The sequence below is a fragment of the Acipenser ruthenus genome, chromosome 1 (assembly GCF_902713425.1).
Source record: "Acipenser ruthenus chromosome 1, fAciRut3.2 maternal haplotype, whole genome shotgun sequence".
NCBI classification, from domain to species: Eukaryota; Metazoa; Chordata; class Actinopteri; order Acipenseriformes; family Acipenseridae; genus Acipenser; species Acipenser ruthenus.
The window spans coordinates 92,616,962-92,634,427 of NC_081189.1; the positions used below are offsets into that span (position 1 = coordinate 92,616,962).

The 17,466-nt window shown below is 37.7% G+C and overlaps 2 protein-coding genes across 2 annotated transcripts in view; one reads left to right on the forward strand and one right to left on the reverse strand.

The window, feature by feature from the left end:
* Positions 1–252: 252 nt before the first annotated feature.
* LOC117420873 (microfibrillar-associated protein 3-like) lies at positions 253–13,998 on the reverse strand. The gene is made up of 3 exons (XM_034034588.3): positions 13,800–13,998; positions 12,973–13,361; positions 253–1,610 (listed from the first exon to the last, which is right to left on the reverse strand). The coding sequence occupies exons 2-3, from the start codon at positions 13,247–13,249 to the stop codon at positions 757–759; spliced, it is 1,131 nt and encodes a 376-aa protein (XP_033890479.2). The 5' UTR covers positions 13,250–13,361; positions 13,800–13,998; the 3' UTR covers positions 253–756.
* The window catches only part of LOC117421038 (INO80 complex subunit B), a 39,005-nt gene continuing 27,551 nt past the window's right edge, over positions 6,013–17,466 (forward strand). Inside the window, exon 1 of the mRNA XM_034034906.3 lies at positions 6,013–6,029. The gene's annotated coding sequence lies outside the window, so the exon portion shown is untranslated. The remainder of the gene's footprint in view (positions 6,030–17,466) is intronic.

Below are 17,466 nucleotides of genomic sequence, written 5' to 3' on the forward strand. Positions count from 1 at the left end.
CATTGCCCTTTATCCGATTCAACTTGATATTGCAAGGTAGCAACATGCAATAAAAGAGCAAGCTACTGGTAGAAAAAGATCTTCAATGCTCAGTTTAATGCTCAGTTTTTCCGTGTACATTACACAACTTATTGTTAATATGTTTATCAAGGGAATGTTTTTGTATATATGTACACGTACACAAAACGTTTACACGACCAGCATTGGTTTATGTATCAACCCCCCATTCAAAGGAAAAAAAAAGACCACAAGTACTGATAAACGTAACTTTATTTGACTATCACAGTGCTGCTTCAAGGGCATTATCTACAAACAATGAATCTTCAACCAGACATAATGCAAAAGAGAGAGAAAGAGAGAGTAGATGAAAGTTCCTGAAGGAAAGGTTACTTATCTCTAGACTACAGCTCTAGTAAAACCTCTCTAGCAGCTTTCCTACACATGTTCGGGATAGCTGTTCTCTAAAAAATGAATTAAATACGAAAGGAAACAGAAATGTCATTCATTCTGAAAGCATGAAGCAATAGCTACACGAAGCAAAAACATAAAATTAAAATTGTGAGTTTTGGGCAGTTGAAAATAACACAATAAATACACTTACATGCTTTGTTGTTTGAAATAAAATAGTTCTATATATAACATTCACCATACAAGCCTAAAGGGCAGGGAAAGCATACTCAGGCTTTTAGAAAAACCCCATCTGTTTTTGCCTTACATTTTTGTAAATGCATAGATATTTGTTATCGATTTCAAATATTATACATGGCTTTTGGAAATTACGTGGCTATTTATTTCTGTTTCCGTTTCTGTTTCCGTCTCAGATGGCTTTAACTCAGCAGTAGGCAGTTCCGGCTCCGGTCCTGGTACTGTCTCATCTTCTGTGGTGTCCATCTGTAGGCAGTTCTCAGACATGCTGTCCTTGGCAGACAACGGGTGCACCGACACCTTGATGGCGATGTGCTGCGGGTGTTCATGCAATGAACCATCATCCGAGTCCCCAGCAGGAGAATCGCTGCGTTTTAAAGCATTAGGGATGGTGTAAACATCCGCCCCACCACCCCTGCCACCTTCATCCTCTCCCTCCTGAGCCTGCTTGACAAAGGTGTGACGCTGGTCTTCAATGCCCACCACCTCCAGAATCTCCTCCATGAAGGTCCTGCAGTTCATGATGAGAGGTGGCAGCGGGATGCTCCTGGCCAGCTCCTCGATGTAGCGGGCAAACTCCATTGTCTTGAACTGCGTCACCTTGGCTAGCTCCAAGGTCTTGGCTGAGGTGATGATTGGAATCCGCTTTGCGATCTCAAAGGCCTTCTGGAGCTTCTCAGCACCCTCAGTTCGGAAGAAATCGTTGATGGCTTTCTCGGTCTTCTTCAGGTGGCTGCTCATCATGCACAGGCGGGTGATGTTGAGAATCATGACAATGGTGAAGGCTACAAGGCAGACCACCACGTAGTAGATTCCCATGTCCCCTTTGGAGAACACCACTCGCAGAGTCACTGTGTAGTTCACGCTGCCATGGATGTTTGCAGCCATGCAAGTGTATTTGCCACGGTCGTCGAATGTGATACTGGTGAGATTCAGCACTCCACTGTCTAAAATCAACCATTTTCCTGCAAAGAAAAAAAAATAGAGAGTGAGTATTACAAGTTTATATCCTGTAATTCACAGGGGCATCTTTCCTGGGCACTTTGTCAAACTCTGCAATTTGTCAAACTGAAATCCATTACGGACTCTTTTCATTAGCAAGTCTGTGCATCAGCATTTAATTCGATGGGGGCTGAGGGAGCTTGGTGTTCTGCTCAATAACCCAAATAACTACTGCAGCATTGCTCGTGTAAATGTTTAACACTGAAACTGACTGGCCGCAATAACTACAGTGCACAAAATATCCAGTTCATTTGCATACAGTATGCACTGTAGTGGACAGAAAATAAGTTATAATCTACACCTATTATCAGGCTACAGATGACAAATGTACCTGGATAATTTTGTTGTCATAGAATTTTTGGGGTGTAACGATTCATTGTGATTCATTGTGTATTCCTTTTCAATTATGTAGCTCATTAAACATAAGCTGTAACTTGGGCTTGTCCTTTCCAACTTACTACCATAGGCAAAACTCAACCGGAAGTCGTCTTGTGAAAAGTTTACAAAATACACACCATCTCTCTTGGTTGCCTGTGGAATATGTAACTAGCTTTTATCATTTTAGAAAATATCTTCAAAATACATTCTACCCATGCTTTGAAAATTTGATTTATATTTGTAATGAGTACATACTACATGCTACCCCAATCTTCTTTAGATTTTGCCATTTAACAAAGTCCCTGTATCTTATAACAGTTTCATGGTCTTTTTTTTTTCTTTTTTACGGCTTATCATGTGCAATCATATTTATTCGATTGGATGTATCCTATTAGTGTGTAGGCTACAGTGCCTTGCATAAGTATTCACCCCCCTTGGACTTTTCCACATTTTGTAGTGTTACAACCTGGAATTAAAATGGATTTAATTGGGATTTTTACCATTTGATTTACACAACATACTTAACACTTTGAAGGTGCAAAATATATTTTTTATTGTGACACAAAAGTTAATTAAACAAAAAAAAAGACATTTGTTGGTTGCATAAGTATTCACCCCCCTGAGTCAATACATGGTAGAAGCACCTTTGGCAGCAATTACAGCCGTGAGTCTTTTTGGGTAAGTCTCTACCAGCTTTGCACATCTGGATCCTGCAACTTTTGCCCATTCTTCTTGGCAAAATTGCTCAAGCTCTGTCAAGTTGGATGGGGACCGTTGGTGAACAGCAATTTTCAAGTCTTGCCACAGATTCTCAATCGGATTGAGGTCTGGGCTTTGACTGGGTCATTCTATGACATTCAGGTTCTTGTTTTTAAACCACTCCAGTGTAACTTTGGCTGTGTGTTTAGGGTCATTGTCCTGCTGGAAGGTGAACCTCTGCCCCAGTCCCAGGTCTTGCAGACTGAAACAGGTTTTCCTCTTGAATTTCCCTATATTTGGCTCCATCCACCTTGCCCTCAATCCTGACCAGTTTCCCAGTCCCTGCCGATGAAAAGCATCTCCATAACATGATGCTGCCACCACCATGCTTCTCCGTGGGGATGGTGTTCTCAGGGTGATAAGCAGTGTTGGCTTTGCGCCACACATAGTGTTTTGCGCTAAGGCCAAAAAGTTCAATTTTGGTCTCATCAGACCAGGGAATCAGACCATGTGTCTCCCACATGCCTTTTGGCAAAATCCATATGGGATTTGATATGGGTTTTTTTCAGCAATGGCTTTCTTCTCGCCACTCTTCCATAAAGCCCAGCTTTGTGGAGTGTCCGACTTATAGTTGTCCCATGGACGGTTTCTCCCATCTCAGCTGTGGATCTCTCCAGCTCCTTCAGAGTTACCATTGGCCTCTTGGTTGCTTCTCTGACTAATGCCCTCCTTACCTGGTCACTGAGTTTTGGTGGACGGCCTTCTCTAGGCAGAGTCATGGTTGTGCCATATTCTTTCCATTTTTTAATAATGGGTTTAACGGTTCTCCGGGGGATGTTCAAAGTTTGGGATATTTTTTTTAACCCAACCCTGATTGGTGCTTCTCCAGAACTTTATCCCGGACTTGTTTTGATAGCTCCTTGGTCTTCATGATGCTATTTGTTTAGATATGTTCTCTAACAAACTCTGGGGTCTTCCAGAAACAGGTGTATTTAATCTGAGATCATGTGACACTTTAATTGCACACAGGTGGACTCCATTCAACTAATTATGTGACTTCTGAAGGCAATTGGTTGCACCAGAGCTTATTTAGGGGTATCACAGCAAAGGGGGTGAATACTTATGCAATCAAGACTTTTCAGTTTTTTATTTGTAAATAATTTTGAAAAATATGTAGATTTTTTCCCCACTTTGACATTATGGACTATTTTGTGTAGATCAGTGACAAAAAATCCTAATTAAATCCATTTTAATTCCAGGTTGTAACACTACAAAATGTGGAAAAGTCCAAGGGGGGTGAATACTTATGCAAGGCACTGTATATTGTGGTCATTCTGAGGACTTGTCTTATTTGAAAGAACTGAAAGAGTTCCTTTGCTATATTGTATTGTGATGGACTGTGCTGTGTCAAAGGATAGTGTGTCATTTTGAGAGATGTCCTGCAGTGTTGATACCAAGCCTTTTCTATTTTGTGGACAGAATATTGTCCAGTTTTAAATAATCATTGCCTAAGCCTAAACATTTTTAAACATTATACCAGATATTTAGTGTATGTAAAATAGCTGTTTTTTAATTATTTGAAATGCTTAAACATTTTTTGGGGTCCAGTCAGGAGTGAATAGTCAGATTGTTTTCCAAATGGTTTCATGTGGGTACATCCGGCATGTTTGAAAATCCAGTATTGCACCGAATATAGCCTTGCAGCCAAATAATATTTCTCTGGGCTGGGAACCTTCCATAGAAAATCTACCCAACAGAAAGATTGGCAGCATTTTCCAGTTCAGCATATTCTACTATTAATTGTAATTATTATACTGATTATTGGTAACCTAAAACTTAGTTCCAATCTTCACATAATTTAATGATTTACATGCAAATAAACATTTTCCCATCCAACTAACAGTATGGTTTTTCAAGTAGGTAGGTCATTTATTTGCAAGTTCCCTACAATCCAATTATTATATCACGATTTTAACGTCCATGTAATTGCTGTCAGCTACTTTTGTATACGACCAACTACTGAAACTTACAGAAATATCATTACAATAGCACTTTCACCCTTTGCAGGAAATTAAATCACTGTGAGCAAATTTTCAGAAACTCGCTCATATCACTAACATGCCTATATGTAGACATTATTCTTTAAAATGTTTCTTCGTAATGGCTTATACAACAAGGCTGAGATTGAATGTTCGGGCTATTTACAATGATACATATTAAATATAGAACACAGTAAAACATCGCAATCTAAACGTCTAGGGGAGCAGCGTCTTCAAAAACAGGAACATTTTCTTAAATACCAGCAACAAAGTTAGTTCTGCCTGCAACGGACGTGTTTTGCAGAATGCTTTAATTCAGCTCGGCAGGCAGTGTTCTGCAGAGCCCAGTGCTGTGCTGGGAAATCACAGGGGCATCAACTTAATGCTTTACTGTATATTAATACTAGTTCACTTTGACCCCGTTAATCCAACATTTTTCATTTATCAAAATTGGAATACAACATAGGTTTGAGATATTAATGTTACTTGCAAATACATCTTTGCAAAACATGTTTGATGAGATAAACAAGGATGCACTCTAAACAAAAGCTGTTTAGTGTCTAACAGAAAACTGGTACTGATGTTAAGCCTGATGTGCAAAGTGAAATTCCTGCAGTTTAATATGTTAACATTTGAAAATGCACAAAATACCTCAATTTATGTAGGAGTTTGAAAGCTAAAACTCTGACTTGTTTCACTTAACTTTGTAAAATCATTGCCACATCTGTTTTAAGTTATTTTCTGCATTCCATCACAATTAAATTATTGCAGATTTGTTATTTTTTTTTAATAGGACACTGTCATCTCCCCCCCCCCCCACTACAAAAATTATTTTATTTACAGCAGATGTTTTATGGCAGAAAAAAAAAAACATTGTAGAAAAGAATGTACTGACAGTCATTAAGTGTCGCAGTAATGATGCTGCTGTAGCATAAATATAGCATAAAACAAGGCAGGCACAAATTTGATTAATGAAGATGCACCCTCAAAATGAGACTGACCAGCTGTGAGGTGGAGAAAGGGGAGATGCTGGGAGAATGAAGCAAGATGCAGTGTAACTAATGAAAGTACAACAGAGGTACAGATTAACAATGTACTGTAAACTACTGAGATGAAAGTGAGGATAAGTAAAAAAAAAATAAAAAAAGCTGAAAAGTGGCAGGAATCTGGGATCCATTGGATCTTTTGCTCAGGAACCCAAATTGAATGAAGTTAAGATTCAGTGTGCATAATAAGTGAACTTTAACTGCTGGTTTCACAAGCAAGGTGAGTGTTTTTAATTATTTAATTTTTTTAGACAAGTCAGGAAGGTAAAATAGGGTCTGTGAAACTTGATGCAAGTATCCAGTCAAATAAAGTTGAGGTAAAATATATACCACGTTTACTCGAATTTAAGTCGCACCCCCAAATATGGACACCAAAAAAAAATACCCTGAATGCATGTCACATTTAACTCAAAGAAAAAAACACCAACATTAACAGTTCAATTACTTTAATTTCTGAGTGCCAGCAGGGAACACTGTATTAGTGTACATTAAAGCATCAGAGAAAAGAAAATATGTACAGAGTACAGTGCAGTACTTTCAATATTGAACGACAGTCATTGCAGTTTATGGTAGCTGGGAAAGGGTACATTACCTTGAACTTTATTTCAGTCTGCTTTATTGTCCACGTTTGTTTAACTCTGTCACGTTCGCAAGCAAAATTAGTGCAAGACAGAAATGTGTAGTTCATTTTAGGTTTGAGTTAGGACTTTGGCGTTTACACTAGTGGGGTTCCCGTAGTTAAACCAGGCACAGACCATAATAACAGGGAGTAAGTTAGAGAATCAGAGAGCATTAAGCAGTACATTTCTTGTGGTCCTTCAGATAGAGAAAGAAAGATATATAAATAAATGATTGTTCATTTTGAAGCCGGACCCTCGTTGATCATTTCAACAAGTACTATACTAGTAATATTATAGTATTGCATAGCCTTTCGATTGCATCTCCATCTTCTGACACATCACAGATGCCACAGTTTCTCTTTTCTTCAGCAAACAAAATTACTTTTCTTTTAAAAGCTGCATTAAAAAATGTTCATGAAGTTTGCTGTGCAGTCATTTTAATATACCGGTACTGTACCGAGAGTAATATCTGTAGTGTGCAGTACTGTGTACAGTTGGTCTTGTTCAAGCACACCAGAATAACTGACATGTGCAAATGTAAATTGGTACCCAAAAACCTTGAATCCAAGTCGCTCCCCCCAAAATTGAACTTTTATTCTGGCCACAAAAGTGTGACTTAAATTCGAGTAAATACGGTATTTAGTTTCAAGTGAAATCTATTTTTTCTTACCTGTGCACAAGGGCTGAAATAAATGTTGGACAGCATGTATTTTCTTTTAATGTTCCTGTTCCTTTGGATCTCAAATGCAACTTGAAAACATCAGAAAGTCACTCCCTTTTAATTGTTAAAGGTCAAAAAAGAAATATGTACACTTTCAATTGTTCTTGTTAATTTATATTTTTGTGGCACCTTCCTTTCCCCAGTTTTTGAACTTTAATAATAATAATAATAATAATAATAATAATAATAATAATAATAATAATAATAATAATAATAATAATAAACATTTAACCTACAGAAGAAGCCACACAAAATACTTTCAATCATCCACTGGTTTGGGCCTATTTGCAATACTAAGCATTTAATACAAAGTTTGTACAAAGTTGACATTTTCTGCTTCATTTTATGTTACCATGGAAATAAAATTAAGAAAATATAGTGCTAATAAAAAACAAACACTAATTGCTTATGTCATGTAAGTTTAATACAAAAGTTTAATTAAAATGACCTCGATTTTTCACTCTTGTCTTCTATGGGAATCACATGTCTGGCAACTTCTTGTTTTTCAAAAGATGCTTGCTTAAAGATGGGGTGTATTTTATAATTCGCTGGATCCCCATGTTCATCAGATCACAAAGAAAGTGCAGACGACAGGCTGTAGTTACTGCGACGAGTATTTATTCTCTCTACATGTTTTCTGCAGAGAACATGGCTTTCCAACGCCTTCTATCCTCTTGATCCATAATCAGGGGTTCACATAACTGGTACGCGGGCACGCATGTGGACCAATAAAAAAATGCAGACTTAGTTATTGTTGTATAAGACGCAAGAGTAACGTCACTATATTTTTTAGCAGGAAAGCATTTATAATAAAGGCAGCGATGGTGCTTACGGTTTGAAGGTGAGCTGTACATGCCTAATTTATGGATTACTCCAGGAGCCTGTGGGTCTACAGGCTTTGCCAACAATGTCTGCGATCAACCCTCATAAATATATATATGTATCTTAATTTTTCGCCAGAACCTTCCTTCTGTTCCATTATTTTCGCAATTTTCTGCACTGTAAACTGTACCACAACTGTTTAATTCACAGTATTTTTTTGTGGACCAATTAAATAGCAACTTGCCAAACACCAATGGGGTACGTGATGTAAAAACAACCACCTTAATGAAGCTGTGCCTTATTTTTTCAGGTTTTGTTCCATTTTATGTATAAAAATTAAAAACCACCTAGAACAGTTTTTCCCCCCTGGATCTGCACTGATCACATCAATAGCCCCAGGGGACTCAGTAAAAGCACTTTCAGACAAAGGCAGGTAGGGTGAGGGGCTCATTGGGAGTACAATTGAGTAAAAAGTGACAATAATAATAATACATTAACATACCTGCTTCTTAAACTAAAATTTTTCTTATTCTTATTTTGCATGTATTCGACACATAACTTAATTCTGACCGCTCCATCTTTAAACTCCTCCCTTTTCTATTTTGACGCCAGCTGCTGTGCTCCACGTACGAACACCAGAAATCGACAGCTTGAGATTAGTTTGATAGATGTTTTCAGTCAACTAATAAAGCCTAGCCCGACATCAAGTGTTGCCAAATAATAAAAAAAAAGTTACAGGCAGAGGAGTTGCAGAATTCAGAGGCAGTGGGTAAAGAGCACATGTTTTGTTGGATATTTACTTTTAAAACACAAAATGCTGGACACAGTTTATCAATTTGTATTATACGTTAACTGTTATGTAAAAATGGTATGAATTTATTTATCGTTTAACCTATTACATCCCTACCAAAAACACCAACAACTACAAGTGAAGAAAGCTCACTGATGGATATATCACATTATCACCACATCTAAGGACTGAATCCGGTGTGTGTGATACTGCAGCAGTGTAGAAGATGCCAAGGCTCGAAGTTAATATTTAATTGGTGGCATTTTGCAACCCAAAACTCTTAATTTGCTACTTGTTTTTTTTATGCAGTAGCATTTTTCTGTTACGCTGCAGTTTATTTGACCGAACCTGAGTGAACACATGCACAATTACCAGTATTTTTTTTTTTTTTTTTTAAACACATACATTATTAGTATCTTTCATAAAGCGGGAAACCATTGCTAATAGAACTTCCTGATTTGTAGAGGACTGAGGTTTGTACCACTCCATGTAGATACGTGAGAGGCTCACATTCAGAGTTGCCAAGTCCACTTATAACAAGCGGAATTGGGCTTGTTTTTTTGAGAGTCGCAGTTGGAATTTGTATAAATGCCCATACCCTAACATGGGTTGCACTTGTTTTTGCCTTGTTTGGGTTTGTTTTGAAGAATGAGGTCACTATTTTTCTTTCAGAAATCTGGCAACCCTGCTCACAATGCAATTTGCAAATCGTATTGTTTGGTCAGTCAGTGGAATACAAATACCTACAGTACCAGAACAACGTGGATAAAATTTCATGGTATGAAGTTTATTTTGTAGACCAAAAGCAAAATTACATAACTGTTAAACACATTACGTTTTTAACATATAACAGGCGATGACCTAACAGGATATTAAGTTTAATAATATTAAGTGTATATAAAATGGTAATTTAATCTGTCATGGAGAATGTCAGCTTTTGTTTTGTTATAATGTTAACCCTGGTTTCACCCATGGTAAAAATGAACACATAAATATAGGCAGATAATTATTACATTATCAGAATTTTGACTACAAAAAGCATGATCCAAGTAACAGCTTCCTTGTTTTATCAGTACGAATAACAGATGAAATACAATCTTGAGGTGCATTCATTTATCTATGTTTTCTTTTTATAGTAGATTATCACTACCTTGCGTACTTCTCCTGTTTAACTAGTGAAACGTTTGCTTTAACAAACAATGATATACAAACTATAACTTACACACATACAGGTAGTGGATACCAAGTATATTGAAAGCAAGGGGTTCCACACAGGTGTGGCTCATGTGTTAATTAAGCAATAACAGCATGCTTAGGGTCATGTATAAAAATGCTGGACAGGCCTGGTTGCCTATAATTATGGCTAGCATGGCTGCAAGAGGAGACCTCAGTGACTTTGAAAGAGGGGTGATTGTTGGGGCGCATTTGGGAGGAGCTTCAGTGACCAAGACAGCTCAACTTGCTGATGTTTCACGAGCAACGGTGTCTAAGGTGATGTCGGCATGGAACTCCGAGGGAAAGACATCATTAACAAAGGGCAACAGTGGGCGGAAGCGCATACTCCAGGATCGTGATATCAGTGCATTAATTCTAAGTGTAAGGCAAAACAGGCGAGCAACTGCAGATCAACTGACTGAAAATTCCAACCTGGGGCACGAGCAGCCAGTTTCATCAAAACCGGTCCACCGAGAACTCCAGAGCAGGGTACCATAGTGGCCCAACGCCCTATTAAGTGACTTTACATTGGTGTTTCCATTTTTTTGTCCACTACCTGTAGCTAATTAATGTCACTGTTCAATAAAACAAACACAGTTTTATTTTTTTATTTATTTTTAGTTGATATGCCTTATTCTGTTATTACTTCTTAGTTAATTTCTTCAAAATTGTACAGCATTTAAAAAGGCACAGTGCAAGCTGACATATTTATGAACAAACCAGTTAGTATAGAACATAGCATGAATCTTTGAAATGTAGCGATACCATGCTGAAATTAGCTTTCATTTTCAAAACAGCTCCGTTGTGATTGTAACCTTATAATTTATAAGGTCATACAATGCAGGATTCAACGATAATGTGGCACACGTTACTTTAATTTTATTTATTTATTTATTTATTTATTTATTTATTTATTTATTTATTTATTTTTAAATTGCTGTCCTTTGTAGGTGTGTGATTTGTTAGTTACCAAAATCTCAGTCAAGAGGATAACTTCGTACCACTTAATCTGCACCGATGAAACATAACCTGGTTAACCGTACTGATGGCATATCAAGTGCTTAGATGACAGATAAGGTTGCATTCGTGTAGAACTTAAGGATAAAACAAAATACATTTTGACAAGGAGTTGCATTAGTTCCATTACTTAATTCAGCACAAGGGAGTTTAAATAAATGCTTCCGGATTTAAATATATGCCTACTATGTGATAGTTTGGGATATTCAGTCTATTTAAAACAGTAGGTAGGTGTTTATTTTTTTAATTTATATATAATTATTAGTCAAATAAACTGCTACCGAATTTTCATACCTACTTTCCAGGCAGGTAGCAAATCAATACTGCCTTAAAAAGTTAACTTCTAGTCCTGATATGCATTCACAAACACTCCCAGCACAGCAGGACTGAAATTGACATTACATATAGGCTTCCTAAACAACAGAGATCTGAGGTTTGTTTGATACACAGAAGAAAACCCAGAACTTAAAAAGCCCCGAAAAAGTGTTTTTTTATTTTTATTTTCACTAACACACAATTTAAATAATAGCAACTGTAAACAAAAAAACAAGCTTGTATTTGCTTTGATTTCTTAAAGAAATATATGCAGCACTTTCTACACAACTGATCAAAAACAAACCTGTCCTGTCAATGTCAGGGCAAGTCTCTTTTTTTGTTTAATGTACATTTCAATAGATAAATGCAGCTCTTTTAGAAAAAAAAGCCAAATGAACTGTGTACACAAAGTATGATCCACGGCTAAATATAGCAAAATAATTATGAGCCACCAACTTTCTCTTGAGTGATGACTAAGGCAAAAACAGTTATATATAAAAAGGTGAAACACAAAATAGCTATAAACTAGAGGGTGCAATGAGTGTCTAACTTGCAAATTAGTATCAACTTGTCAACCTACGTTTTTTGCTGCTTATCCAACTGAAAGTGTGTAAAGAACATTTTTACAGATAAAATAAAGTTGTTTTTTTCCTGTGCAGCAGAGAAACTGTAAATCACAGTTGAAACAAGAACTGGGACACATGCTTCACAAATGACAGCTGCATGAGCCTCACTTGATACCACATGGAAAAAAAACAAATCACTGGCTTGTAAAACTATTCAAGGTTCAAAGATTCATATTTCTCAAGCATGACTAACATGCTTACAAGAAACAACCGATTATTGAATGAACCACAAAAGAAACAGACACACACACACACACACACTAATAACAGGGTCAAGGTTAAAGTGACCTTGTAACGTTCTTGCAACAAGATCTTTGTGTTGCCTTAGCCTTTCAGTATTTAGTTATTATGCCTCAATCCAACCTCAATTTACAAAAGTTAAGGAAGTGAAGGTTAGTTCAAGATTTTGCCTGGCTAGAGATTGTCAGCCTGTCTTGCTGAATTTCTCTGGAGGTCCCCCATCTAAAGAATTACCAGGCCCATCCTATCTTGTCATCTGGGAAATAAGAATCCAAGAGGAATTGGCTGACCTACCACCAGCAGCAAACCGTTTTGTTGTGAAATTCTCCTACCTTCCTTGGAATGACATACATATGGACAGACTCTTTCCATCGCCAGATACTCTCAAAACCTAAAGAACGACCCAACCATGTTTAATCACATTTGCTTCTTTAGATAGAGGTATATGACTCTACTCCAGTGATGTACAAGTTACCTTAATACAAGGCAGCAGGTACGTCGTTCCTATCAGAAATTCCTACCTATAGTCATTGATTTGTTGAACAGATCCCGTTTACCATACATTCACATATAGTAATACAAATCCTGTGGGAAACCAACTCCAATGTTATGCAAATTGAAAAATCCAGCAGTCAGTAGTTTTCTGCTTACAAATAAATACTGACAAGATTTTATATGTACCTTCTGTATTTATGATTTTCAGAATATTAAATATTACCTATAAAATGTGAAGGGGGGGGGGGGGGGGGAGGGTATTACGTATTATAATTTATAAAGACAACCCCTCATTGACTTACCGTCTTCATCCATGTGCAACAATTTACGGTTCGAGTTGTACCACTGAAAATGTGGCAAGGGGTCCCCGGTAACGTTACAGTCTATGACGACATTGTTTCCTTCTCTGGCTATGATTTGAGTGATCCTTGAAATAACAACAGGAACCGATCCAGACTCCATGCCGGTGCCATCGAGCGTACGGTTCAACTCCGGTGATGAAGCTACAGATGTCAGGACAGCCGAGAGACTTACGGTGATTAAGAAAAAAATAAGAAATGTTCTGGTTTCTCTAATCATTTTTCTTGATATATTTGATCAGATGCTCAATCATTCCACTCCTGTCAGTATGTCAAATCTGTGGCAAAGCCAGAATTTATCCACGATAATCTTTTTTGAATCCCAAAAGATCCTAAAATAAATACATTAGGAGATCGTTAATATTGCTGCACAAAATGCTATTATTTTAAAATAAATATAAACAAAACAAGCAAAAAACAAAACAACTTCTAGTTTCGAGTAGTATCCCCGACCCGTTCTAACGCGCAGAAGGCTAACAATTCCAGAATGTGTCAACCCGTTTAGGAACAAGAAAAAAAAAAAAAAAACAATAATAATAATAATAACCCTTTTTAACGTACATTGCTACAATTAGCTTATTATTTTATCGTAAACAGTTTATCATAGAGTACATAGTATTAAATCCTAATGTCAGTTTGCCTTCCATCTCTGCGCACGTAGTTTAGTGATGCAGCCATGCCGACTACCACCAGTTCTTGGTATGCTGTTCTGCTGTGAAACCTAGCCGTAACTGCGAAATCATAGATGGCTATATGGTTTCAGTACTTACGGTATTAAAAAGCTTCGCTTCTCGTTCGACCAGATACCATGTTTCTTGGGGTGGAATACAGAGTTCGTATGATATAAACGTTACACAAATAAACTAACTGAACCTAGTCATATTACAGGTACTTCTTATCCACCTCTATTATACTTCTCGCTCAGGATCTCTGTTCAATGCAGAAAATGAAGGTCATAATCCCACTGAGCATGCTCCAAAAACAGCCAACCGCAGCTCTGGTGTCGGGTTTAGTAGAATATATATTTTTTTGGTACCGACTCTGAACGGGTGTCTATATTTTGTATAAGGTGTTTCTTTTTTTTTGTTTGTTTCACAGAAAACAGTGCTACGAAATTTGACGTGTGCACTTTCCACCACTCATTTTCAGGGCCACCCTATCAGTGTGTCTGACTATTTCAAGTCATACGATTATAGCCCTAAAGAAATTCATCACCTTTTATAGCATGCACCGCAATTAAATAAACCATTAAATAACCAAATAGTCTTGACCTAGTGGCATCAATTTAAATATTTTGCTCCAGCACACTCATAGTTAAAAATGAGAAATTGTTCATAATTCAGTTGGATACCACATTTTTAACTACTTGGAAACAAAATCAGCCTAATTTTGTATGCTTCAACAATTGTAGAGAAACTATGGCAACATTTGTTTCATAGCGTCATGAATTCCACAGACTGCTGGTCAACAAAACTTTTGGACAAGCATCTCTCTAGACATGTGCAAAAGATGGGGGCAGAATGGTGTTGTGTTCTCAGTGCCAGATTAACCTAAATACAACTAGGTCAAGCAGGGTCAATCAAAGTCTAGTACCTCGTTTCCATGGACAGCCAACGAATTGGTCTGAATTCTCCCATAACTTGAGCTGGTGGACAACTCAAGTTGGTGAAAAATTTGGCATTTCCATGCTTTTCCGAATTAGTCTGCCAAGAAATACTTCTGAGTTTCCCAGAAATACTTGCGAGTTGAATGTCAAGATGTGAATTAGCTGCAGACTGTTGTTATTATAATAATACTTACACCAATCAGATGGTTTCATACAGTGCTTGTAGCGACCCCTCCGTTGACAGACTGGTATGCAGAACAGGTTAAAGAAGCACTGGGCAAGGGAAAGAATGTGTCAGATGTCAAAGTGTATATGAGAATGGCAGTGATGAAGCCAATTTGCTTGAAAATGTTAACAAAATAGGCAGAACATTTGCATCAAAGGATTTAAAAAATCTGAAATTGATTTCATGCGATCAGAAACCCAGAAGCAGTGTAAACGGTGCCTGTTACTGTAGTAGGACTGTTCTTTTTTATGTTAAACATTTTTGTGTTCTTTTTTTTTTTTTTTTTTACAAGGGTTTAATTAACACCCACAATTGTTTGTGCCAGACTTGTTAGAAAGTCTGTAGCAAAATGGTTGATTGTTATTGTCAATACATTGTAGATACTATTACTGAAGACACCCATAGAGTAGGTATCACAAAGTCCATAAACAAAACAATATGTTAAAATAAATTAGTTCTGCACTGTATAAAACTGAGCTGATTTTACCAGTGCTTGCTAGTCTATTAACCAGTCTGCATTTATTTTGAAGCAAATTAGAGCATTTTTGTTTTGGCTTTATATCGTTAAAGTTTTCACACGTGGCAATGCTGTCCTCCAATTATGCGATGCTGTGATCATTACACTCTGTTATGTTGTGAACCATAGCTAAGTTTTAAAACTGAGAGATAAATGCTTATCGTAAAAGTTTACAGGTACCTTAAAATTAAGGGCCATATAAGAACGATAAATACTGTAACTGATTAGAAAGCCTTCCTTGTTGTTATCCAAGCTGCAATGAAAGTAAATTAAAAGCATGAAAATGGAGGTATGGGGGCAATTCCATTTTGAAATTAGAATTTATGTTTGATTGAATGACTGGTAATTGATTTCCCAGTTGCATACATTGGCTCCAGATTGACCAGGACAGTTTGGGATGTTTCAGTCTTCAGGTACTCTTAACCTCTTTTCTAGGATTACAAGAACACATTGTGATGCAAGTAATAATTTTATTACTTGCATCACAAGTAATTTACTGTCCTGAAGGAGCCACATAACCACCCTAGTGATACAGATACAATGATTGTTGAGGACTCATTGGGGCTATTTCAATGGAAAAAGAATAATAAGTCTCACCTTTTTCTCACTATTTTGGTAGTACTTTCATGTTGCGTGTGCTTCCATGTGGTTTTCTTTTAGCCAGATAAATTCTCCTTCCAAATGCAAATAACCTAATTATTATTATTATTATTTATTTCATAGCAATAACAATATGGGAGGGTATATTTAAATGTCTGTGTCTGAGTTGCAATTTGGCCTTGCGCGACAACTGACATCGTCAGGTATTTGTTTTTTGTTTTTATATATTTTATTTTTGGCATAAAACTGTTTTTTGTTTTAAAAATGCGATTTGTTTTAAACCCCCATTTCTGCTGTGTGCAGAGTGAGGGAGGGGCAGGAAATCAAAACAGGTTGTGTGCTTTAGTTTGGGGATTGAGAGCACACAGTCTCTTTGTTTGTTCTGTCCCTCTTTCTTCCTTTTAGTTATTTAGATTTTATTTTTCTCTCTACCCTTTGTCCTGCGCTTTGCTTTTAAATGGGAATTGCAGGGAAGGGAGAGAGAAAAAGGAAAAAAATAAATAAACTGTTGTTTTTTTTTTTATGTGTGTTTGTCTTGTGTTTGTGTGTGCCCCTGCACTGATAACTATTGAAGTGTAGGTGGTTTTGTAGTTGTGTTGTGTTGTGTGTGTACTGCTGCATTGGTGAGTTTTGCAGTGTAGGGGTGTGTCTCTGTCTTTTTGTTTGTTTATTTAAAATAAATAAACAAAGTAAACAACTAAATACAAAATAAATAAAAATAAATAATAAAAACATCATGAGTGGATAAGCTCAACAGCCTACAAAAAGGTAGGCACAGGTAGCTGCAGAGCATGCAGCCCCCTTTAAAAATATCACCAAGAGGCACGGGATCAGGTGCCTCCTGAGAGATACCCTCTCAACTGAGGCCTTTGTCAAGACCATGGTAAAGGTGGTGGGGCCATCTGCCATTGTGGCGGCCTCCAAGATGTATGGGAAGGCAGTAAATCGGAGACCACCGCAAACAGCGTGACTGAGAGTGGTCTCTCAATAGCAGGGACGTTCGTCCGCATCGAACCCCTTATGGGGCTGGGAGCAGAGTCATCTTGTCCAACGTTACACCTTTTTGCCCTGCTCAAGCCCCACTTGCAGGCCCTAGGGGAGATGAAGACTGCCATCCATCCCATCCCCCTAGGGTGCAAGGACCAGCCCCTCAGACACGTGCTGTCATTCCGCCACCAGGTCACCATCCACTCTCCAACTGGCGAGGCAGGACGTGGGGCACCAAAAAAAGTGGTGTCCCAATCTAAAGCAGAGCGCAAAGCCACCTGCGCAGGCACCGCATGCCTCAGAGTCCACCTCCCCCCAGGGCCTTCAAAGAGACCTACAGAGGGGTAAAATTACACCTGCCCCCTCACAATTAAATCTGAAGGAAGAAAGGGAGAGGGAGCCCTTGAAGCAGACAGACCCTCTGCACCACCTGATAGTGGGCAGGGGGAGAAAGCTGCTGAAAGGGTGAAACCTCCCCGAAAGAAAAAAGGCACCCAAGTC

Bases quoted from the DNA above. Each gene is read 5' to 3' on its own strand.
- LOC117420873 (XM_034034588.3), bottom strand. From the start codon at position 13,249: ATGATTAGAGAAACCAGAACATTTCTTATTTTTTTCTTAATCACCGTA. The intron at 1,611-12,972 runs GTAAGTCAATGA...TTTTCTTTGCAG, and splicing joins GTTGCACATGGATGAAGACG to GAAAATGGTTGATTTTAGAC.